This window comes from Nematolebias whitei, chromosome 11 (genome assembly GCF_014905685.2).
Source record: "Nematolebias whitei isolate Nwh7 chromosome 11, NemWhi1, whole genome shotgun sequence".
NCBI lineage: Eukaryota > Metazoa > Chordata > Actinopteri > Cyprinodontiformes > Rivulidae > Nematolebias > Nematolebias whitei.
This window is the reverse complement of record NC_056508.1, coordinates 23,926,905-23,952,814: the sequence shown is the minus strand read 5'-3', so window position 1 is coordinate 23,952,814 and position 25,910 is coordinate 23,926,905. Positions and strand designations below refer to the sequence as shown.

The 25,910-nt window shown below is 42.1% G+C and overlaps 1 protein-coding gene across 1 annotated transcript in view; it reads left to right on the top strand.

The window, feature by feature from the left end:
• The first annotated feature begins 6,387 nt into the window (after positions 1 to 6,387).
• LOC119417548 (semaphorin-3F) overlaps positions 6,388 to 25,910 on the top strand; it is a 20,670-nt gene continuing 1,147 nt past the window's right edge. Inside the window, exons 1-17 of the mRNA XM_037684779.1 lie at positions 6,388 to 6,815; positions 11,344 to 11,480; positions 17,682 to 17,842; positions 17,961 to 18,023; positions 18,115 to 18,234; positions 18,442 to 18,535; positions 18,628 to 18,747; positions 18,867 to 19,012; positions 20,976 to 21,090; positions 21,181 to 21,250; positions 21,407 to 21,551; positions 21,643 to 21,865; positions 21,976 to 22,064; positions 22,148 to 22,189; positions 22,277 to 22,434; positions 22,517 to 22,584; positions 22,670 to 22,797. Of these exons, the coding sequence (XP_037540707.1) occupies positions 11,369 to 11,480; positions 17,682 to 17,842; positions 17,961 to 18,023; positions 18,115 to 18,234; positions 18,442 to 18,535; positions 18,628 to 18,747; positions 18,867 to 19,012; positions 20,976 to 21,090; positions 21,181 to 21,250; positions 21,407 to 21,551; positions 21,643 to 21,865; positions 21,976 to 22,064; positions 22,148 to 22,189; positions 22,277 to 22,434; positions 22,517 to 22,584; positions 22,670 to 22,797 (1,854 nt within the window). The 5' untranslated portion in view covers positions 6,388 to 6,815; positions 11,344 to 11,368. The remainder of the gene's footprint in view (positions 6,816 to 11,343; positions 11,481 to 17,681; positions 17,843 to 17,960; positions 18,024 to 18,114; positions 18,235 to 18,441; positions 18,536 to 18,627; positions 18,748 to 18,866; positions 19,013 to 20,975; positions 21,091 to 21,180; positions 21,251 to 21,406; positions 21,552 to 21,642; positions 21,866 to 21,975; positions 22,065 to 22,147; positions 22,190 to 22,276; positions 22,435 to 22,516; positions 22,585 to 22,669; positions 22,798 to 25,910) is intronic.

The following is a 25,910-nucleotide window of genomic DNA, read 5'->3' as shown; positions in this document are numbered from 1 at the left end:
CTTCCTTGGTCTGCTACATTGGGGGTCGACGTTGTATAAACCTGATACCTCCATGTACAGGTTGGCAACAATAGGAGAAACTGGAGACCCCATAGCACACCCATGTTTCTGCCTATAATATTGCTCCCCATATGTGAAGTAGGTTGACTGCAGGCACAGTTTCTAGAGTTTCCTGGAATATCTTGCAAAAAGATCTGATGCTCTCGACCATGACCTCTCTAAGTGGCTTTAAAAATCTGTTAAGTTCCTGGCAAAAACCAACACAGACATGTTCCTGGTTTTAGTTTTCTACATCGTTTTACAATGTCGCTGTTTTGTTTCAAGGTTTTTTTAATATAATTTTCTTCCATTTATTTTTTCAATTTATATGCTTTATTTTATGATTGTCAACTGTTCTCATCACTCTTTGTTCAAATCAGGTCTCTCTTGTAAATGAGTCCTCGAGGCTCATTGAGACTAAGCTGTATAAATAAAGGTTGAATGAATATACAGTAATTCACTCTCAGGGCCAGTGGACACGCTGATAATACCCTGAGTCTTTCTGAGTTTTAGGGCGTCAATAAATTGCAGAAGGAACCATCAGAAGGACAAATAATAGGCTGTTTGCTCCTCAAGGGTGCAATACTCTGTTCCTGGATCCGTCATGATTGATGTGTGTGTAAGAACATGATTTATCTGGAGCCTTTGGATGGCCTACAGGGATAAATGTCTGCCTTACATTTCATATTACCTTTCCATCAGGAGAGAGGAGCTTCCTGACAGAAGAACAGGCAGTGTTGTTCTGTAAATCACACTGTCTGTCTCCAAGATACAAAATCCATCCATCATGTTGGAGATAACATGCCTCTGCTGCTACCTTCTCCTCACCTTTACATTCTCAAAGTAAAACCACCTGCTCCAGTGCTGAAGGAGGAGCCCCCTCTACGCCCTTTGGATTGCAACACACAAAACAACACTGGGACCATAATGGAAATTCTAGAAGTTTCGAAGTGTCAAAATTATAAAACCATTTGTATTTTTGTCTGAAGACTGTGGAGCAGTCTGAGTGTGGGAACACAGGAATGTACAAACATTTTCCAGACTGAACAAGATTTAAAGATAATCAAACATTTAAACTTTTTTTTATGAGGTGGGACTAATTAATTCACAGTGTCCACCTGTGTCATGTTTAAATGTTTCAGTGTAAATGTGTCATACACAGGAAGAACATGACTGATGTTATTTTAATTTGAATTATGTTACATTAAAAGTTACGTTAAAAATGTTTAGTTGAGTTTTTATAGAATGTTCTTCTTTCGGCTTTTCCCTCTTCAGGGGTCACCACAACGAGTCATCTTTCTCCATCTCACTGTCCTCTGCATCCTCTGTCCTCACTCCAACTACCTCCATGTCCTCTCTAACTACATCCATTTATCTCCTCTTTGTCTTTTTCCTGGCAGATGCATTTCTAACATCCTTCTACCAATATACCACTGTCCCTCCTGGACATGTCCAAACCATCTCAGTCTGGTCACTCTAACTTTATCTCCCAGTTGTTCAACCTGTGCTGTACCTCTGATGACCTCATTCCTAATCTTATCCATCCTCATCACTCCTAAGAGAACCTCAACATCTTCATTTCTGCCACTTCCAGTTCTGTCTCATCTTTTTGTTGTTGTCTCTGTTTCCAGTCCATACAACATAGCTGGTATCACCACTGTCTTGTAAACATTTCCTTTGACCTTTTCTTTTCAGAGATGTCCAGACTTCACCCTCACTAATCTTTCCCACTTTCTGGTCCACAGTTTCTATGACCTCTACTCTTCTTTCTCTTTCATTCTCTTCATTCATTAGCTCCTCAAAGTACTCCTTCAGTCTTCCCATCATCACACTCTCCTCACTTGTTAAAACATTACATTTCTATCTTTAACAAGCCCAATCTGCTGCACATCCTTTCCAGCCTGATCCCATCACCAATCAGTACAAGTCCTTCGCACCCTCTTTAGTGTCCAGCCTGTCATACAACTCATCATACACCTTCTGCTTTGCTTTTGCCACCTCCCTCTATGGTTCTTTCCACACCATAGTAAAACAGTTTAAACCCTGTTCCAATACTGCAAGCCTTGCCCTTGATCTCTTGGACACATAAAACATCTACCTTCCTTCTCTGCATCATGTCAGCCAGCTCTCTACATTTGCCTGTCATTGTCCCCACAGAGTTGCCACCCTCAGTCCTACATTCTTGACTTTCCTCTTCTCCCTCTGTCTCCTGATGTTTGAAGTGATACACTGGATTGTGCTCCTTAGTGGCTTGTTTATGAGTTTTTATAGAACATTACTGGTATATTTTATTGTTAGGATTTAGAGAGTTAGAACTTCTTCCTTCTCTATTTTGAACAAAATGCTGAGATCCCTTGTTGGGACTATAGTGTCTAATTTATATTTCTGCATTTACACAAATGATTTCCTCATTTTTCTTTATCTGTAATTTTTCTTCTGTATACTTTGTGCAATTTTAGCCACTTGTGTATCAAAATTCTCAGCTCGTTCAAGAGATGGAAGCTTGTGTTTTATGTAACTTTTACACTTTTTGAATTTAGTTATTATTTAAAGACACTTATTCTACAAATAGAAATACATTGAGATCTCTACAAGTCCTTTAAAAACATTGATCTAAATATTCTTCAGCATACAGGCTCTATTTTTATTTTATTTTTGTGCAGTTTTGGCTATTAGCTACCCCCCCCCCCCCCCCCAGCTATCATTTTACTGCATTTAGCCAGCTTTTGACTATATTAAGTTTTTGTTACTTTTCTTTTTCTACTTAGCAACTCAGCCTTTTTTCTACTTCCTTTAGCTGACTTTAGGTAGAAAAAGGGGGAGTGGTGGAGCTGCAGTCAGTGACAGCTAGCCTGTGACTGGGATGTTACTGATCCCCAGGATGGTGCATAAAATTTGGGTGGACAAGGTGAAGCGTCTACATCTGCCTCCACCCTTGCCCCTCTCTGGGCCCTTGAGCAAGGCCTTTAACCCTTTAGCTGCTCTCGGGAAGCTTAGTTGCATCACATGCTCACCAGTGAGATGGGAAATATGCAGAGAATGAATTTCCCCATTGAGGATTAACTAAACAAACATTATTAGCTTTAAGCTTGTCTTTTGCTACTTATAGCTAGCCTTTTGTTGTTTTGATCTGGCATTTTGATACTTTTATCTTTTTATTACCATTCTATTGGTTTTAGCTTTTAGCTAGGCTATTTTTATTTTAAGCCAGCCATTTGCTAGTCGTATAGCAAGCCTTTTGATGCTTTTAGCTAGCGTTTTACTACTTTCAATTTTTCAGCTTGTGTTTTGCTTCTTTTAGTTAGTTTTCAGGGATTTTAAAATAGTTTTCCCCCACTTCTTTTAGCTCTAACAATTCAGTTTTAGCTAAATTTCAGCAGTCATTCTGCTCTCAGTGTTCACACTGCATATTTTGTTGACAAAGTTAATTTTGTAGATTTATCCATCCATTATCTTTACCCCCTTCTTCCTTTTTGGGTCACGGGGGTCACTGGTGCCTACAGTATATCTAGCTGTCACTGTGCGAGAGGTGGGGGACAACCTGGACTGGTCTCCAGTCTGTCACAGGGACACACCGAGACAAACAAGACAACCATTCACTTTCTCTCACACCTAAGAACAATTTAGAGTTACCAGTCAGTCTAACATGCATGTTTTTGGTCTGTGGGAGGAAACCAGAGTACCTGGAGAAAACCCAAACATGCACGGAGAGAACATGCAAACTCCACCCAGAAAGGCTCGCTGGCCAGGATTTGATCCGCGACCTTCTCGCTGAGAGGTAGCAGCTCTACCTGCTGCACCACCGTGCCGCCCTAATTTATTCATTTGATTCTTAATATTGTTTACTTTTTGTTTGTTTTCTTCTGTTTCTAGCATGTTTGAAACTAATGAGGTGTGTCAGTTTTGTGTGCATGCTGGTGAGATAACAGGTGAGGATGATGATTCAAAGAAAGAGACGGATGACGTCAACAGAGGAGGGTTATAAAGCATCCGGAGCTGGTCAGTGTGTCCTAAAGTTCAGAGCAGATGGAAACGCGAGCTCATGACTCACTTCCTGAACTGGAAACGGAGCGATGCCTCCTGTAGAGAAGGAAGCAAACACTCCCTCCAGGTCGTCACACACCGCCGCCGCTGCTGGCCGGTGCATCATGTCTGGCTGACACCCAGCTTCAGATATGGCCTACACGCTCAGATAGTGGCAAAATAATTCAAACCCAAGCACATCCATTAAAAGATAAGTCCAGCGAGGGATAAGAGACGCCTGTTTGAACTTTACACACTCTCTCACACACCTCCTGTGTTTATTTTGCTGTTAGTGTCCTGCGGGGCTGCTGCTCAGAACACGCCTCGCCCTCTGCCTTTGTGTCTTCAGGGGCCCTGTGATATCACAGCTCTCCACAGAGCCGTGAGAGGTGCTCAGAAGGGAGCTTTCATTTCAGCCCAGAGGCTCTGTGAACAGGTTGGGTGTCTTTTACACCCACTGGCCCACCCCCACCTCCTTTGGTTGCTTTGTCACTGTTGTCATGAGCGCTGGTGCCAGCCTGGGAGGAATCCCTGGAATCGTTTTTCGGCTGACCTGGCTGGTGACACCGTTCCAACAGGCGCCCCACTTCTTTATCTTCACGAGTGAGTTTCCCTAACAGAGTCAAAGAAAAACATTTATTTAAAATTAAAGGCCTGGCATTCAGTGGAGGAATGCACGTCACCCGCTGCCTTTTATAAGGTTTTAATCTTGAGTCATCTTGTGTGGCTGGATTATAGCGTTGTGGCTGTTTAGATCAAATAAGTTTACACATCTTCTGCTCAGAGTATGTGTTGTGAATGACTCTCAGCTACCACCCCTTCAGAGTTTAGCCAATCAAAGGGCTTAAAGCCATTTTTGTGTAAGCCCATGTTGATTACCTGCGGTGGCCATTTTGAATTGGGCTGGGGCAAAAGGATTTTTTTTTTTTTGTCTTTATTGAAAAAAACAAAAACAAATATAAAAGGTGATATAACATGGCAAATAACAAGAAAAACATGTTCACAGTTGATGTGACAAAAAAAAAAAAAACTAAGCAGAAATTATGAATAGAAAAATAATTAACAAAGAAAATGAACAATTTGAGGAAACAGCAAAATAAAAAAAAATGTTACAAATGCAAGAGGAGTTTCAAGTCTTAAAATAAGTTATTAATATACTGGTATAAGGATTGGGCTTTTGGAAGTTTTGCAGCGTTTAAGCACTTTCTTAATAAAATTATTTCATTTAAAAATATGTTTCAGGAAACGGCATTTATGGATAAAAAATTTAGCCATAAGGATTAAGTTGTTATTACCGTAATTTAAAACTTCATTCCCTGTTATCCTGATGCATGCTCAATAATCCAGGTAGAAAAATCCAAAAAAGTTCAATCTGGTCCTCTGGACATTTAAAAAAACAAAAAACAACACAAAGCAAAAAATATAGAAACGTTTCGTCTCTCATCCGAGAGACTTCCTCAGTCTGAGGTGCTGTATTCAGCTCAGTCTCTTAAATAGCACCTTCTCAGAGTGGATCAACCAGTTTGCTGCTGACAACCAAAACCAGCTGATTCCCTGTTAGTAGACCGAATGTAATTATGCAACATGTTAATTAGTTGTAGATGGACATGATAACTTCTGAGCGTTTCAAGAAAATCCATTCACATAGGATATTTCGCTAACAGCCATGGTTGACTTCAATAGTTAATGAAAAAGGTGTTTTGCCCAGGACATCCTTGTAAAATAGATTAATAATCTCAATGGATTTCTTTCCTGGTAAAATGAAGGTTTAAATAAAACATACAATAATAATCTCACATGATCAATTCTCATGTGCATGTTTGGGTTGACTCTCAACTACTGCCATGCCAAATTTGAGCACAATTTCTGTCAAACTGAGTTATAGCTATTTTTGTGTTTGCTAAGGTGGATTGGCTGTGGCGGCCATCTTGAATCAGTGTGGCTCCAAAAAGTAATCAGTTATAGATGTAGCATCAATTGATTAATTTCAGAAGGGTTGATTAAAATCCATCCAGAGGTTTGTGAGATATTTTGCTAACAGACACTAAAGCACACACACAGGCAAAAAAAAAAAAAAAAAAAAAAAAAAAAAAAAAAAATCGCGCGCACACTTTTCACCTTTCGGCCCCCATGACTGAGGCCAAGGAGAAAACAAAAACATCTTCAGAGACTCCAGCTGGCAGCGTGGGGAACCAAAGTCCTGTCTCGGTGAGCGTGTTAAAGTCCACCAGCACTGACAGGGTTAATCACACCCATATGGTGTAGGAGAGGTTCGGTCCAAAGCTGCTGTGCGCCAACAGGAGAGGGGAGGCTGGGTGGGGGCAGAACAGAAGGGAGAGGACAGCAGGACAGATCAGTCTCCCAACACCTGCACCTGGTCTCTTGGTTCTCATTCAGGTCCAAACCGAAAGGTTCCGAGGACCAACATCCAGACCTCATCCCGCGGATGAACGTCCGGATTTAAACTTTTACAGACAGCTTTTGGGAATTTGATTCTTTTTTGTTTCCCCCAGGAATGTGTCTAGTTAAAAGCAACTGATCAGACTTTTTTTTTTTTTAATCTCAGAGGATTTTTTTTTTTTGTAAACCTATTGGATTATTATTATTATCATTCGTTCCTGCGTAAAAAGCGCAAAGAGGGTCCGACTCCGAGGTGCCAAACGCGGGGAATGCAGCAGTAATCCCGCAAGTTTGAGGCTTTGTTTCTTCTTCTCAGAGACACAGCAGCAGCAAGAGAAAAGCAGAAGTCAGAGGTAGGACATTTACCTCCCGCCTGGTTTAACTTTTAACTTTGGTTACCGAGTGGTGTTTAATCTGACAGGAAGAGACAGACAGAGAGGGGGCGCGCATTTGCTCCACTCCTATTTCTGGATGTTGAGTTCACAGGTAAGTGCGCACTCCCCCGCTTCAAAAAGCCCGAATAAAATCCTGTAATTATTTAAAAGGAACCCGTTTATTACCACAGCAGAACTTTAATCTGTCCTGGAGCTCCCACCCAGCTCAGAAACCCAGAGTCCTGCTGTACAAACACACCAGTCTGACCACCAGCCCGGGCTCAGCCCAGTGCTGGATTATTACAACCAGGAGCAACACTAGCACAGTAAACCGTGAGAATTAATTTCAGTTTATGTATACAGCACCAAGTCACAACAAAAGTTGCTGCAGGGCACTGAACAGAAACATTCACATACATAAAAAAGCCAATTAGTAAAATGTCCTGATGCATGCGCAATAATCCAGGTATAAAAATCTAACGAGCTTAAATCAGGTCTAAGGAAGCTGGAAGTTTGCTCCACAAGAGAGGAACCTGAAGAAGAATTCGTCCAGAGGACCTGACTTAACCAATCAGTAAAAGTTTTCTATCTAAGGAAGCAGAAGACTTCTTGAATCTTCACTTTGTCACAGTCTCCCATCCTGAGCAAGAACAAAGGAGACAGTGGAAAGGAAAAACTCCCTTTGAACGGGAAGAAACCTCCAGCAGAAGAGGAGGAGCAGCCGTCTGCTGTGACAGGCTGGGTTTGAGAGGACGGGAAGGAGAAACAAACAAACACAGGATGGCAGGTCCAGGTGTATGTTCAGTTATTTATATAGTTTATTTATTTATAAACTTGTTCTATAGGAGGAAAGACAAAAAAAAAACACATGTTGGGATATAAATAATTACAAATACAATCAGGTAGAGCAAGTAAAGACAGCAGCAGAGTGATGAAATGTGATCAGCTTGTCCTCCAGCAGTCTAAGCCTATAGCAGCATAACTAAGGGATAGCTCAGGAAACCCAAGCCAACCCTAACTATAGGATTGATCAAAAATGAAAGACTTAGGCCTAATCTTAAATGTAGACAAAGTGTCAGCCTCACGGACAGAAACTAAAAGTTGATCTGCCCCTATTCTGCTTTTGGAATATCTAGGAACCACAAGTAAACCTGCAGTCTGAGACGTGATCTGTGGTGTAAAACTTTAGAATTACTGAAAGGAAACTCACACATAAAACATGAATTTAAATCTTCTGTTGCGCCAAATCATTTTGATTTTCATACAGACAGTAATGTAAAAAAGAACGGCCGCCCCATTCCATTTCTAGCTTTACCAGCGGGGAAATAAAACTCTTCCCCAGGTTCTACAAATTATTCGCAAACTCACAACAGATTCACCACGGATTAGGAAACACAAAGCCAAAATGAAAATTCTCTGTGTGAAAGTTTGCTTCATGATTTAGTAACTTATAGAGCCTCATTTAGCAGAAATAACTCCACTTTATCAGTCTCAAGGATTTTTGGCCCACTCTTCTTTACAAATCAATTTATTGAGGTTATCAGATGTTTATTTCTGCTCAGCTCTCTTTATGTCCCATCGTTTCAATCAGGTTGAGGGCTGGACTTTGACTGAACCGTTCCTCACCTTGACTCTTTCTTTTTAAGCCATTCTGTTGTAGATTAGCTGCTCTGTTTGGGATCATTGTCTTGCTGCTTCATGACCCAGTTTTGACCTTCAGCTGTTGGACAGATGGCCTCACAATTGTCTTTTTAATCCTTTGGTCTTAGTTCTTAGTCAACTCGGTGACAGCAGGGTTCCCAAGCCTCAAAACATCACCTCTCCACCACTGTGCTGACAGCTGGGTGTGTTTGTACTGTTATACTGCATTTAGTTTGTTTTCATCCATCCATTATCCTTACCCGCTTCTTCCTTATTGTATTTATTTATTGTGAAGCGTGCTGTTGCACATTATGGATAACAACTTCTAGACTGGTCTCATCTGTCCAAACATTGTTGACATTGTTCCAGAGGTCTTCTCTGTTGGATGTAACTGTGCAAACCTAAATCTGCCATGTTCTTAGAGAGAGGAGGTTTTTCTATGCAGCCCTTCCAAACAAACAATACTTGCTCATTTGTTTTAATTGAGCTGCCATGAACTTTAACCTTTAACCTGCTAACTGAGGCCTGTAGAGTCTGAGATCTACTCTTGCGTTTCTGCCGATTTCTTTGATTTGTCTTGGCCTTGGGGATAATTTGCTGGGGCATCCACTCTTGGGAAGACGGTCAGGTGTAACAAATGTGAATAATCTTCTGTCTGTATTCAAGTTTAAGGTTCTTTATTGTCATTTGCATCACATGTGGTACATGAGGTGGAACGAAATTGTGTACACAACAAGGTCCCAGTTACATCCAACAATAGCAAAAATATAAGGAATTAAAAAAAAACTATATACAAGGATCTAAGATATACACTAAACACTAATAATTAAAAATAATATGGTGTATTAAACAGCAGCCTGAACATGAGTTTGTAGTGAGCAGTTGGGTATAAATACAGCAGCATAAAGGCAAGAAATCAGCAGCATGGATAATCAGCAGCACAGATAAGTCACATATCACCAATTAAAGTGACATTACAGTGATTTTTATTTTTTAATTTTTACAGCAATTATCCTGATAAGGAATTCATGAGTCTAACAGCTTCAGGGTAGAAGCTGTTCCTCAGTCTAGTGGTTCTACACTTAATGCTCCACAACCTCCTGCCTGAGGGGAGCGGGGCAAAAAGTGTGTGTGCTGGGTGAGTGGGGTCCTTCATGATGCAGGTGGCTCTCTTCCTGCATCTGGAGGTGTAGATGTCTGTGATGGTGGGGAGACTTGACTCCAACAGACTTCTGTGCAGCCTTCACCACTCTCTGCAGAGCTTTTCTCTCTCCAGCTGTGCAGCCTCCATGTAGATGGGCAGCTGCTTGTCTATGGTCATTGCTGATGTTTTTCCATCGTGGCATTGTGTTAACACACACTTATATGCTCCATAGCAGCAAACTCCTGCTAAGAGGTGCCCACATTGACAATGACCAGTTAATCAATGTATTTGATCAGCAGCTCCTGACTGTTACTGAACTTTTGAAATCCACAGGAAGAGGCAAGAGTAGACTTAGTTTTTCCAGCCACAGCGTTTTAGTTTTGGCTTCCATTTAGTTTAATAAATATTAAGATGATGGACACAGTTTTATACACTTGAGGTTAAATTTGAACATTTTCTTTTTGTTTAATACCCTAATGTGTAAAATCCTAAAATTGAAAGTGTGTGGACTTCCTTTTTGCCTCTGCCTGTTTGTATGTACAGTAAATCCAGACATACCACATGTGCGGCGTTCTTATAGGCATGCAGTTAACATGGTTGTTACATTATTAGTGTTTGTATTTATTAGGTGCTCATTCAGGCTCATTTGTCATCCTTGTGAATATGAATCATTTGCATTGAGTGTAAGAAATCTGAAGGCCGATCAACATTTGAGCAGATTGGTGCGATGAAGCCTATTGAAGGTGCTGCCACTGTGTCCTCTAAACGTTCCCCTCGTGATGCCAGTCCCTTCAGCTTCAGCAGAAGCCTCAGATTTTTCTCAGGAACAGGCTTTTCGAATTATGTGTCACACCCAGATTTTGTGAACTCTCACTCCTTTTTCTTTCTTCATCACCATGAACAACTCTTCCTGAAAACCCCTCTCTTCCAGGCGTTCTGCTCCGACGTCTTCATGAGGAGATGTATGAAAATAAATAAATAACCAGGGGGGAGGGGGGGGGGGGGGGCAGCTTATAGCCCAAAGCAAGGCACACCTTCAGGGAGAAAATTTAATGGATGCTATGGACTCAGCTTTTAGTATTCATAATTTATATGGGATCCTCTCCAGCAAAGTGCAGATGCATAATGAATGCTTGAGTTAAGGGTCTAACAGTTGAGCTAAGTTTCAGAACACCCCCCTGAAAGTGTCAGGGATTGTTTCAGCCAGGGCTACCTGTTTCTTTGAACTGTCACGCCTTTCACTCGTCAGCCTTCTGAGGGCTCATCAACGTGCTTTGTTGAAGCAGTGAGGGAGAGCCGGGGGCAGTCATCGATTGGCACGCTCATTAACAGGTTTCTTTTGGAAACTCGTGGCTGAAATCCACGCACTAGTCAGCGTTGTGTGTTTAAGAATTTGTTCAAGATGAAGGATAGAAGATTTTAATCTCTTCTAATTGTCAGACTCCTTTCAAGAGCACCGATTTACAGTCCCAACACATACCTCGCTACATTTACTCTCTAAATAAATAATAGGGCTGTCATATTTTCCAGGGCAGGTGTGAAGATTTGAACGTTTTCCTCTCCTGCCAAACTATACGTCTCGTCTGGGAAGGCTGCAGGCCAAGCGTCTGATCACGGAGATCAGAGAGACTTTATTCACTCGTCCTTCCTTCTTCTTCTGTCTCCCTTTTTCTCATGGGGCACTCTATAATAACGCTCGTTCCTCTTTCTTCTTTTGTCCAGATTTAGATCTCTGTGGGCTACCTGCATGACTGTTACCATGACAGCACCAGGAGCCCGACTCCTCCTGTTGGCCCTCTGTGTTTACAGAGGCTTGGGCTTGCAGCAGTTTGCACCGCGGGTTCGCCTCTCCTTCAAAGGTGAGTTCACAAAGACCAGTCCTCCTCTTGGGGTTTATTTTAATAGTTTATGAAGTGAAATAATTATTTGATCTCCTGCTGATTTTGTGTGTTTATTCGTTTTAACTTGAAGCTTCAGCTCAAAACTTTAGCCTAAATTTATTTTAGCCACTTTTTGTTGCCTTGGTAATAGGTTTTAGGTTATTGTCATGCTCAAAGTCCACTCTTAAGGGTTCTGGCTGATGCATCAACATATACTATAATAATATACCTTATGTGGAGTACCAGGAGTTGAAGCTGGAAGAGGACCAGTGTCTCTATAGGCTGGTCTCACTACAAGTTTGAAGTCCTGCTCCCTCTATGTAAACAAATGGGACTTTGTCCTTTGTAAAATCATTCTTGTTGTTTCATGTAGATTCAGTTGTTGGTTCACTTTTTGAACAGCCATCCATCCATTATCTTTACCTGCTTCTTCCATTCCGGGTCGCAGTGGTGTGTGGTGCCCATGTCCAGCAGTCACTGTGCGAGAAGCGGGGGACACATGGACAGGTCTCCAGTCCACCACAGGGACACAGAGACAAACAACCATTCACTCTCTCACTCACACCTAGAGACAATTTAGAGTTACCAATCAGCCTAACATGTATGTTTTTGGTCTGTGGGAGGAAACATGAGTACCTGGAGAAAAACCACGCATGGAGAGAACATGCATGTTTAGCTGAATTTAGGTATTTCATGCTTAAAAGAAATGTCATGTAACACCAGGGTTGTGCTGGAGGATAAGAGGGCCTTAAAGAGTCAGAGTCAGAGATTCTTTATTGTCGTTCGCACCACATGTACCACATGTGGTGCGAACGAAACTATGCACACGGGGTCCCAGTTACATCCAACAAGAAAAATGTAAAAGAAAAACAATGATAACATCTAAGATATGAACTAAGAAAAACCAACTAAAAATACAATAAGCACTAATAACATAAAAACATTACGTCGAAAATCAGCACGAACATGAGCATGAGTCTGTGTGAGCAGATGGGCACGCATGAACACATCAACATGAAACAGATCAGCAGCAACATTGAAACAGATCAGCAGCAACATGATGTGATTTTTCAGGGATTATTCTGGTTAGACATTCATGAGTCTTAACAGCTTCAGGGTAGAAGCTGTTCCTCAGTCTAGTGGTTCTAAACTTAATGCTCCTTAACCTCCTTCCTGAGGGGAGTGGAGCAAAAAATGTGTGTGCTGGGTGAGTGGGGTCCTTCATGATGCAGGTGGCTCTCTTCCAGCATCTGGAGGTGTAGATGTCTGTGATGGTGGGGAGGCTGACTCTAACAGTCTTCTGTGCAGCTTTCACCACTCTCTGCAAAGCTTTTCTTTCTGCAGCTGTGCAGCCTCACATTGCGAGTACACACACTCTGTTCCCAGAAGTACAACATGGCAGCTTCCATAAACCAAGTCAACAAGAAAAGGTTGGGACATCTGGTCTAGTATTATATGCCGATGGCTGAAGGATGTAGGTTCTTGTCCAAGATTTTATGGTACACGGTGCGGTCCATTGGTCCTTCAGTGAAGTCATCCTATACCCTTTGCAGAAAAACAGCCCCAAATCATAATGTTTCCACCTGCGTGCTTCACTATGGGGATGGTGTTCTTTGAGTCAGACTCAGCAATTCGTTTCCTCCAAACGTGGTGATTCAAGCTGATGCCAAAGCCCTCAACTTTAAACTAATCTGGTGTGTTATCAATTATGTTTTTGTTGGCTTTTGTCCCACCGGCTTTCAGACACAAACAAGCTCCTCCTTCAGGGGTGTCAAACTCAATTACAAAAGGGGGGCAAAATTAAAACCTATTTCAACCTAAGGGTCAATTTCAGAATCTACATGAACTCAAATCAGATACCTGACATCTTTTCTTGGTCACAGGTTCCTCAACAAGAGTTTGATTGGTCTCATTTGACGTTCTCTGTTGTGCTTTCAACATCATAATCAAAGATTACTGAAAACATTCAAGAGATAGAAATATTTGATGTTTCACATATCATCTTGAGGTCCAGATAAGATGTCAATGAGGGCCACATTTGGCCCCCGGGCCTTGAGTTTGTGGCTGATCCCCCCCACCTTTTTCATGATCAACCTCTTTTAGTTTATATTCAAGTACAAGTTCAAGTAGGTTTTATTATCATTCACATCACATGTGGTACATGAGGTGGAACAAAATGGTGTACACAGGTTCTCAGTTACATCCCACAATAGCAAAAATATGAATAACTAAGAAATACACTACACACTTAATAGTGCAACAATACGCTGAACAACAGCAGCACGAACATGAGTCTGTGTGAGCAGATGAGTATGCAATGGATACAGCAGCATGAAATAATCAGCAGCATGGATAATCAGCAACACATTTCACCCATCAAAGTGACCATCAATCAAATTCTGTTTCCATTAAACTGGAACTACCATACCATTTGAGAATGTTCGTCCATTAAACTGGAACTACCATACCATTTGAGAATGTTCGTTTCTTTTCTTTTCCCATTGTATGTGCAGCTTGTTTATCGAATAAGTCCTTGGCGTGCACACGAACTCCTTCATCCACGCCTGCACTTTTGCTTCCTTTTCATGCATATGTAAAGAAGGCATTTCCTGCCACATGTCAACCAGAGCGACAGTGAAAACAAAAGGTGGATATTGCGTGTGTTGAGTTACGGGTTGTGCCCTTCGACAAAACGTTTTGTCCACATCCTGAAGTCCACAGATACCATGGTCCGACCTGTCAGTCCTTTGTTTTGACATTCTGACACATGAAGGAACTGTCTGAAATTCAATCACAAGAGCAAATTGGTACTGTCTCTGAGGGCTAAAGCCTAGATGATGGTAAAGCATTTATTTTTGCTGGTATTTAGGAATTTCCCGTGTCTACACAAACATGTGGATGGCAGCTTTTATCAAAACAATTCAAGATGATTGCAGTCATTTCCACAGCTCTGCCGTGGTGTCACTCCAACTTGTGAACGGGCACACTTGCAAGAACACGTGCACAACACCTCGGCTAAGAACACGAAGGTGAAAATTGAAAGGCATGGGTTGGATTTATAACATTCTTGGATGCTTTCGTGTGCAGCTGAGTCGGGGAGTTTTGGGTGCAGGTCAGGTCTCGACAGCGTTCGGCGTCTTATCTTGTTCGAGTGCAGTGATTCGGCGATAAACATTTATGATTTTTGTACACATTAGAAGCCATCTGAAGCAGATCAGAGCTCATCGGGAGATCTGTGGCTGATAAACGCTTGCTGTGTACGTGCCGCACTGTTTTCAATTTGTCTGCTCTCGTGAGAGTGACAGCAGATGTCTACATGTCGTAGAGAGACAGTTCCATTTGAGGTTTAAGAGGGTAATTGCTGTGCACTTTTATGACCTTCAACACTAACCCTCCCCTGGTAAACAGCTTACCAGTGGAGCAAGGTGAAAAAATTTAGACCAATTACACAAGTTTGGTCTTGAGCGTTTCCCTTCTGAGTTTGAGGCATTCACATCTGTACAGAGCTCCATAACACAGACTCATAGCTTCTCCAGAGGTTTTAGATCATCTCAGGTTTTACAGAACTCAGCCACCCTTCCCCCGTCTCAATCCTGAAGAAAAGGAGAGAAGTTGGATTTAGTCCCCAACTGTTTTCTGCCACTCCAAGGATTTATTGTTCATTGTTTGTGACAGCGAGTCTTTGTTCCTTGAGGCGCCTGCGGAGGAGGTTTCATGGCAGCTCGAGGACATGTGATTCTTCTGAACGCCTGAGAGCCAAGCTATAGGTGACGCTCTGGGGGGCGTGCAGAGGACAGGGATCTCCTACGCAGGAAGTTGAGTCAATTAAACACATCAGAAAGATCAGGGGTCGTTTGAATTAGTCTGCATTGCTAGAAAGCAAAGTGTAACTGTGTAACTGTGTAACCGAAGCCGTGTTGTAGAATCTCATACCCTCACAGCGCTGTCACCAGTTTGTTCATACGAGAGCTGGAGCTGAGACTAAGTGGCGGGAGCCATTAGTGACAATATGTTGTCAGGCTGTAACATGAGAGCTCGTGGTGACCTGGCAGCAGCTCTGTACTGGACTTTCATGTTTCCGTATAGTGTCAGAATGTTGTCAGAGCAGAAGCGTTTGCTGAATGTTTACCAGATGATGGCAGGACATTGTTTGCTATTTTTGGTGTATGGAGACATGTATAAGGGGTGCGGCGTTTCTACATTTAGTCTGTTCAGTGAATCCACTTTGGCTCCGTGGAGATTGGCCAGTGGGGTCTTGTTTTCCTGTGTTTACCTCTCAGGAACAGAAGCGGACCCTGCCTCACCTCTGAGCCTCCATCCCGCCTTGACCGGAGATCCGATTGCACAGCTTATTTTAGTGACACCTTGACTGCATCCTGTTAGCGCTGCCCTCAAAAGGAAGATGGAAGGCGCTTTGATGTAAATAAAGATTGCGCTTCCTGTTGAATCCCTGTAAGCCTGCTTCTGAGGGTCTCTGGGAACATTTGTCATTGTTTAAGCGTGCTGTCTTTAACATGCCTCAGTGTGCGTATATGGTGGCCAATATCTTGGACATACCACAGATTAAGTTTTGGGTTTTGGGCCTGAGCATTTTAGGAATACATTTTTCAGTCTTTCGTCCTCCTTGGATGACATTAATCTGTCCTCCAGCTCTAATGTTAAAACTCTTGGTGTTATTTTTGATCAGGACATGTATTTTATCTCCGACATTAAAAACGTTACTAGAACCGCCTTCTTCCACCTGCGTAATATCACTAAAATTAGAAACATCTTATCTAAAACTGATGCAGAAAAACTGGTTCATGCATTTGTCACGTCTAGACTGGACTATTGCAATGGTTTATAATCTGGGTGTCCAAATACTTGTTTGAAAGGTCTTCATTTGATCCAAAATGCTGCTGCCAGAGTCTTAACTATAGAATTTATCAAAAAATAAAGTCTTAAGCCTAGTCTTAAAACTGGACAATGTGTCAGCCTCATGGACAGAAACTGGAAGTTGTTTCCACAAGAGAGGAGCCTGATAACTGAAAGATCTTCCTCCCATTCTGCTTATGGAAACTGCAACCGCAAGTAAGCCAGCAGTCTGAGAGTGAAATGCTGTGTTAGGAAAATGTGGAACAAAAAGATCTCAAATATAAGATGGAGCTAGGTTGTTGAGAGCTTTGTAGGTCAGAAGTAAGATTTTGAATTTAATTCTGGATTGGACAGGAAGCCAGTGGAGAGAAGTTTAAACTGGAGAGATATGATCTCTCCCACTAACTATAGTTAAGGTTGGCTTGTTATGCTGCTAGCTCAGACCACTAGAGGACAAATTGAACTCATTTCCTTAAATGAATTAAAAAAATTCCTTCCTGTTCCTACCGGTTGAAGCAGATGGCCGCTTGTCCCGAGCCTGGTTCTTCTACAGGTTTCTTCTTCATGAGGGAGTTTTTCCTCTCCACTGTCTCCTTCATGCTTGCTCAAGTTAAACTCAAAGCAGTCAGCTCCTCAGATAATTAATGATATTTACTTACTTCTTATGTATGTGAATGTTTCTGTTCAGTGCCCTGAGATGACTTCTGTTGTGACTTGGTGTTATATAAATAAACTGAATTGAATTGAATTGACATGTATGTTGGAACCAGTGCAATGAATTGCTGGAAAAGTTTGACATGAGGCCATGTGTCTTACAGCAGCTCAAAAAGGTTAAATCAAGGCTTTCAGGAGTACACTAACAAAAAAAAAATACAAAAGCACGAGAAACATTTTCCACTGCAGCATGTCTTAACAGGTTACGCTCTGCTGAACACAAACGATCTGAAGAATTAGCGGTGAGTTCCACTGACCGCGTTTCTTAAGAGTCCTGCCTCTTCGCCCAACTCCACGGGGCATGCAGCAGCTTCAACTCAATCAGACACCAGCGCTCATAAAATATTGAGATCTTAAAAGCAAATATGCTTCTTAACGCGCTCCACGTTGAGCTATATTTAATAAGTGACACATTTTTGCTCCCCCCCCAAAAAAAAGTTGTGAAAAGCGCGCTGTTTCAGAGACCACGAGTTCATCCAAGTCAGCAATAAAACATGTCAAAGGCACAAAGGGAATAATAGTTTTCATAGAGGTAGTGTTTGTTCTGCTGCTGCTGCTTTTCCAAAAGCTCCAGATGTTCTTTTCAACAAAGCTGTAATATTTTCCACACAGAACTCATGGACACAAAAGCAGCCCGGCCCTTCAGTTTCTCCTTCAACACCAGCGACTACCGCATCCTCCTGATGGATCAGGATCAGGGCCGCCTGTACCTGGGCAGCCGGGAGTACCTGGTGGCTCTGGACATGCACAACGTCAACAAGGAGCCACTCATAGTGCGTACAAACCAGGAGTTTTATATTTAAATCCAGTGTGCTGTTCGGTACGCAGGGTTAAACCTTCAACTGCAACAATCTATCACTGTTGACTGTTTTGGGGTTTTCTCTAATGCAGATCCACTGGCCAGCCTCTGCCAAGAGAAAGGGAGAATGTCAGATGACAGGAAAGGGTAAACAGGTGCGATCTTGTGTTTACATCCTCTTTATTAAAAATAAAAATCATCTTTCATAATGGGATATTGATGTTTAGATTGTGTTTGTTGGTCCAGGGTGAGTGTGCCAACTTTGTGCGTTTGATTGAGCCGTGGAACCGCACCCATCTCTACACCTGTGGAACGGGGGCGTATCAACCCATCTGCACGTTCGTCAACCGAGGCTGGAGGGCGGAGGTGAACCAGACATTTTCAGTTCCCCTGAGTGGTATTTACAGCAAATCGCCCTCCAGCAGTATAGACCAGGAAAGCTTTGCCCTGCTAAATATTTCAGGACTGCAAACTGGGACACTGATTTGTTTATGATTTTTCCTTTTTTTGCTCCCTTGTTTCATCTGAACAGGCTATTTTTATGCATACTCTGTGTCTGATCTGCCTCTGCAGGACTACTTGTTTAGACTGGTCTCTGGGTTTGTGGATTCAGGGAAGGGAAAGTGTTCCTATGATCCCAAACAGGAAAACGTTGCAGTTCTGATCAGTAAGACCTGCCAAAAAACACTCACTCAGGTGAACTTTGACCTACAGAGGCACCAATTGTAACCTCCACTCTGTAACTCCTCGCCTCTACAGATGATAACCTGTATGCAGGTGTACATATTGACTTCATGAGCACAGATGCTGCTCTGTTCAGGACCATGGGAGGGAGGCCAGCCATCAGGACGGAGCAGTATGACTCCAGGTGGCTGAACGGTGAGTCAGCGTGGGTGTGAAGAGTTAAACGCTGATGATTGCAGGTTATGAATCCTCTCATTTTATTTGACAACCGCTTGTTTCAATCCTCTCTCTGCTTATCTGCTTTTATCCTCCAGAGCCTGTGTTTATTCAGATCCAGCAGATCCCTGACAGTGCAGAAAAGAACGATGACAAACTTTACTTCTTCTTCCGTGAGAAGAGTTTAGAAACTCCTGGTGGGGCGAGCCCCACGGTTTTTGCCAGGGTGGGACGAGTGTGTCTGGTGAGCTGCATCCAGCTGTGCATGAAATTATAAGGAAATCAGAAACATCCACTCATCATCATGGGCATGAAAGTCTTTAATCTGAGGCTTTAATTATTTTTTTAAATCTTCTTTTTCCATGATGTAATAATTGTACAAAATGCCTTTTTAAAAACAACAGGCTTGAGTTTTTTGTGAATTTTATGATGATTTTATGTTAATTTATTTGGATTATTATTATTTTTTCACATTCACATATATAGTTAAAATTTTACAGGCTTAAATACATCCCCACTAGTTATTGGATAAGTGTTCGTTAAAAAGTTGCACCTCGATCAAGAGCTTTATATATCCTATATTCTGATATACAGTATATCTTTATATATCCTATATTCTGATATATCTTTATATATCCATCATCAGGCTGCTGACAGCTCTGGCTGGATGTTTGACTGCTCTTCTTGGTAAAACTGGTAGTTCATTGAATTAGTTGGGTTTCTGTTTTAAGTGGCTTTAAAGCTTTGTCTTATAATTTTCTTTAAGATTCAGGTCAGGAAGCCATTTCAGAAGCTTAATGTCAACCCAGTTTATCTCATCTGAAACCAGTTTTGATGTATTTTTGGTATTATTGTCCTGTTTGAACATCATTGTGTCCAGCTGTTGATTTAAGGTGAAGTTGAAGAATTTGTAGGTAGTCCTCCTTTGTTTTTCCATCCACTTGGTCCAGTGCACCAGTAACACAACATGATGCTACCATCACCATGCTCAACAGCTGATAGAGTTCTAAGGCTTGAATGCCTCAACTCAACTCCTCTAAACATCCTTCTTGTTTTGTTGCCAAATATACACCTCAACCTTTGTCTGTCTGACCATAAAACCTTTCTCCAGAAGATGTTTGGTTTGTCCATGACAGCAGTTGCAATTTCTGTTGAACTTGAAGGTTTCACTTTTGGAGCAGGAGCTTCTTTCTTGTTCAGCACCGCCTCAGTTCATGTTGATGTAAATCTGGCTTCGCTGTGGACAGACTGGTCCAGCAGTTCATGACAGGCCTGAGCCTAGGTGGTTCCTGAACATCTAAACCAAATTTATTTGTTCTGAGGGAGATCAATGAAGATTAACCAATCCAATAAGAGCTACCAAACAAATTTATGAATGCCGGCAAAGAAAAACAACCAGCTGCAGTCAATCATGATCACTAACAACAAGTTAAAAGACTTGTCAAAAAAAAAAAAAAAACACTCTTAAACCTTCAGCACCACTTGTTATCAGATTTAGGTGAATGTGTGTATTTTTTAAAATCTTTGTGTGTACAATTTAAAATCTGTGTGGATTACCGTATTTTCCAGCGTATAAGTCACAGTTTTTTTCCTTAGATTTGTCAGTCCTGCGACGTATAACGGCGAAGCGACTTGTATACTTTTTTTAAAATGTCCATATTCATAAGGCAATTTTTGACTTTAAATTTCTAAAAACTGCACCAGCGAGTCCTCCCATACCCGCTCGCTTCACTCAACTGGTGCAGGCGGAGGAACGCTGGAGAGCTTGCCGCTCCGGCCATGATGGATGGATGGAGCCACGCTGCCCAGGCGAAGTGAAGCTGTTTTGACCATTAAATAAACACATAATAAACACATAATAAACAGTGCATCAGCAGTGACGCATAATAAATGTGACTTATACACCGAAGCACCTTATATATGTTTTTTTCCTCTTCATGATGCTTTTTTTTTTTGACTGATGCGACTTATACTCCGGAGCGACATATACAATGGAAAACAGTAGAGAAAATCCAAAATAAATTCAAACTTGTGCACCAACGTCTAGTTTAAAAAATAAAAAAAATCACAGAAGCTGTATGTTGTATAAATAACTAACACTCGGAATGAATCATTAGAAGCTCTGATTTAACATGACCTTCGCGCCCATGATGAGTGGCTGTAAACCCCCTGACCACAGCTGCATAATGAATCTTTATCTCCTGCAGAACGACGAAGGAGGACAGAAATCTCTGGTGAATCGCTGGACGACGTTCCTGAAGGCTCGTCTCATCTGCTCCGTGATAGGAGCTGACGGCGTCGAGACGCCGTTCGATGAACTAAGTAATATCAAAGGAATTTGAACCTGATTGTATCTTCGACTTGTTTTCTTCCACTGCAGAGTGAATAATCTGCAGATCGTTCTGTTTTCAGGGGATGTTTTTATCCAGCCAACACAAGACGAGCGAAACCCCATGGTGTACGCTCTCTTCACCACGGCGGGGTGAGTCATGCTGTGGAGCTTTGATTTTTTTTTACTCCATCTCAGCGGCTCACACCTTATCATTCACACATTCTTGTGGTTAATTTATTTTTCACTTTCACTCATTTGGTGCGAGCTCCTACTTTTCCCTTCTCACCCTGATGGTTTTTGTTGAAGCTCTGTGTTCAAGGGCTCAGCAGTCTGCGTGTACTCCATGGCTGACATTCGCAACGTCTTCAATGGACCGTTTGCCCACAAACATGGCCATAACTACCAGTGGACGGAGTATACTGGCAAGATTCCTTATCCGAGGCCAGGAACTGTAAGTATTAATCCTCGGGTGGACGCAATCAGATCATCTCCAAACTCCTCAGTGAACAGAGGAACTTACAATTCTCTTTCTTGCCATTCAGTGTCCAGGAGGAACCTTCACTCCTGGCATCCGGTCCTCCAAGAACTTCTCAGATGAAGCTGTGAACTTCATCCGAGCCCATCCCCTCATGTTTCATCCAGTTTATCCTATCCACCGTCGCCCCCTGGTGGTGAGAACCGGCGTGGACTACAGGTACACCGCGCTGGTGGTGGATCAGGTGGACGCTGTGGACGGGCGTTATGAAGTGCTGTTTCTGGGCACAGGTGAGAAAGCTGTAAAACATCTGGCAAGACTGGTCGAAGCATTTGGTTTAACCAGGAAAGTGACTGTTAACCACGTTTGTCTGACATCCTGATGCATGTTTGACCTTTAGACCGAGGCACTGTGCAAAAAGTCATTGTTTTGCCCAAAGACCCAACAAGCATGGAAGAACTGACCCTTGAGGAGGTGGAAGTTTTTCGGGTATGTCTCCACAAGTGCTTGAATACCTTTGGACACGATGATCGCAACAACAAAACTTAAATCTTGCTGTTCATGACTTACAGACCAGAGCTTCAGTCAAAACAATGAAGCTTTCGTCTAAAAGAGTAAGCATGTTTTTTTTTTCCTTCCTGGAAAATTGTAGCGCATGCGCTGAAATCATAGTTGACTTTGTTTTGTTTGTGTTGCCACAGCAACAGCTGTACGTGTCATCAGACGCTGGGCTGACCCAGGTGTCGCTGCACCGCTGCGGCGTGTACGGCAGGGCCTGTTCGGACTGCTGCCTGGCACGGGACCCCTACTGCGCCTGGGATGGAGAGAGCTGCTCTGCTTTCACCCCAACAACCAAACGGTGGGGGAGGCCGCCTTATTTCATCCCAGTGTGCCACTCCCTCACTGCTCTACTAAAATGTAAACTTTGAATTTCGTGTCAGGAGGAGCAGAAGACAGGACGTTAAACATGGTGATCCGTTGAGACAGTGCAGAGGGTTCAATGCCAAAGGTAGGAGGGCGGTTTTAGTTCAGCATCACACGCTTTAAAGTTCTTGGGAGCAGTTTTCATTGTTTTTCTTTTTTTATTCGTGCAGTGGAGAAACGCTTAAGAGAGACAATGCAGTTTGGGGTGGAGGGCAGCAGCACCTTCTTGGAGTGTCAGCCTCGCTCCCCTCAAGCCACCGTCAAGTGGCTCTTCCAGAGGGAGGGAAAGAGGAAAGTGGTGAGAGAAAGCCTAGTTTACCAAAATGTGTTGTTCTGGGAACTCCAGAAAGCTTGAGACATGTCTCATCACTGGTATCTGCAGCAGATTACAGTTATATTTTATATTTATTTTGTTGTTGAGGCTGCCAATGCACATACACTGAAGCACCATTATTACTATTTACTCATTATTCTTTAGTTTCTGTCACATTTCTTTGATTTCATATTCATCATACAGATTTAAAAAAACATGCAAAAAAATGGTGTTCACTCACTTGAGGAGGTAAAGTGCGTTGTAACGTTTGGCAACAGTATAGGCAAAGTTTGCAAAAATAAATACAAAATATTTCTACAAACACAACAAAATTGTTTCATTTGGAATCTATATCCATCCATCCATCCATCTATCCATCATCTTTACCTGCTTCTTCCTTTTCGGGCCACTGGTGCCCATATCCAGCCGTCACTGTGTAAGAGGCGAGGACACCCTGGACATGTCTCCAGTCCATCACAGTGACAAAAAACCATTCACTCTCTCACCTAGGGACAATTTAGAGTTACCAATCAGTCTAACATGCATGTTTTTGGTCTGTGGGAGGAAATCGGAGAAAACTCACACGTGCATGGAGAGAACATGCAAACTCTACCCAGAAAGTTCCCTGGCCGGGATTTGATCTGGCAACCTTCTCACTGAGAAGCAACAGTTCTACCAACTGAGTCACTGTGCCGCCCTGGAACTCTAGATCTGGGCATATTTCATATGAATAAAAAACATATTTGGGGCGGCTGTGGCTGAGTGGTTAGTTGTCCTCCAACGGGAGAGTTGGGGGTTCGATTCCACCAGCAGTCACATGTTGACGTGTCCCTGGGCAAGACACTGAACCCCTCATTGCCTCTGATCTGTGTTCCTTCGGTGTATGAACGTGATCTAAAGATCTGATTAGTCTCTACAGATTCAGATTAACTTTGTAGAGATCTAGTAGAGTGCTGTATGAATGGATAAATGAAGACATAGATTGTGTTGTAAAGAGCTTTGAGTGTCTTAATTAGATAGAAAGGTGTTATAGAAGTACAGTCCATTTACCATAATTCAGTGTTTAAATGTGTCACAGGAAGTTGGATTTTACATGACTGCAGACATTTTGCTTTCTTAAACATTTATACATTCATTCAACCTTTATTTATACAGGTTAGTCTCATTGAGCCTCAGGGACTCATTTACAAGAGAGACTTGAATTTTAACAAAGACTGATGACAACAGTGGACAACAACGACAACAATAGACAATCATAAAGGATGCATGCAATTTTATTTTTTACATATGAAAATAAAATGGTAAATGGAAATGTACTGAGGAAAAACAAAAAAACCCAGCTAGATTATGAGGCAGTGTAGAAAACTAAAAACGGGAACGTCTGCATTGGTTCTTACCAGGAACTTAACAGATGTTTGAAGACACTTGGTCGAGAGCTTCAGATCTTTTTGTAAGATATTCCAGGAAACAGGAGCGGAGTAGGAGAAGGACCTTTTGCCAAGTTCAGTCCGCACTGAGTGAACACTGCAGGTAATAATGTCCTGAGAGCGCACGCTGTAGCTGCACTCACGCAGAGACATGTAGGAGGAGATGTATGAAGGCAGCAGACCAAGAAGTGATTTAAAGATGAAAATGTACCAGTGGGAGAGTCTGCGTGAAGTTAATGATGTCCAGTTAACCAGTGAATACAGGGTGCAATGGTGGGTACGATAATCACAGCCAGTTATGAATCTTAGTACACCATGATAGACAGCATCCAACATCTGCAGGGTTCTTGTAGGAGCGTTCATGTAAATAATGTCACCGTAATCAACTGAGGGAAGGAAAGTCACAGATACAAGGTGTTTCCTAGCATTCAGTGTTAGACAGGATCTGTTTCTGAAAAAGAAAACCAGTTTAACTTTCAGTTTCTTTACTAGGTTTTCCACGTGGAGCGAGTCGACCAAGATACCCAAATATTTATAGGAATCAACAAACTCAATAGGGACACCATCTGAGGATAAAATCAGAGGACGAACAGCTGGGACCGACTTCCCGTTTGAAAAAAAGCATTCCTTTGGTTTTGTCGACATTTAGAACAAGTTTGAGACAGAACAAGTCTGACTGGATGATGTCTAAAGCTGATTTCAAAAGCTGGAAAGCCTTAGCAACTGTTTTAGCTCGACTGTAAACAACTGTGTCATCAGCATAGAAATGTAAAGATGCATCAGGGATGCTAAGATCATGATCACAGTTTAGATTTATGATTAGGTTTTGACCACAGAATGTTAAGCTCAAAGTGTGATGACGCCACATCCTAACATATGAGCCATGAAAACTTTCCTTCTTTTTGGCATTTTTTTTAACACAGAAATTTTACACTTCATATACATTTTATATATTAAAATGCAGCTTTCATCCAGTGTGTCTCTCACTGCTGTAGGACATTAGGTAGTCTCTGAAATCCCTGCAGAATGCAGAGTGCACACATCTAGAGTTTTGCATCCCCAGAAATGGAAACAAAGGGTTTTAATTAACTACCGGTAATCATTAAGTATCTCCAACATGCACATTACTTTGTATGAAGCTTCATTTCTATTATCCTCTCTGTGTACGTGTCTTATTAAGGGTGCTGCCAGGGAGTGAAACAAAGATGTGTGGTTACTATGGTGACCCTGATGTGCCACTGGAAGCAGCTTGAACATTTCTGCTGATCTTGGCTCTCTTTACACTTCTTATACACTAATGCATCAACACGTCTGCACTTTGTCTGCTTAAATTACTACGAATGTGTACAGATCTGGTGGTGGTTTGAACCCAAAACGCAGGGAGGACTTGGAGAACTCAGGTTAATAGTAAAAAGTTATTTAATGACAATAAACAAAAGGGCTGACATGGCAGCAACGACTTACATGAACCATGAGAGGAAACTAAGGGAGGCAAAACCAGGACGTGGTGCAGAACTGGGTAACAGGAACATGGAGGCATCAAGGTTCATGCACCAGGAACATGGAGCCTTCATGAGACAATGCCCAGATAACAAGGAACTGGAGACGCAGACTTCTACACACACACACACACACACACACACACACACACACACACACACACACACACAC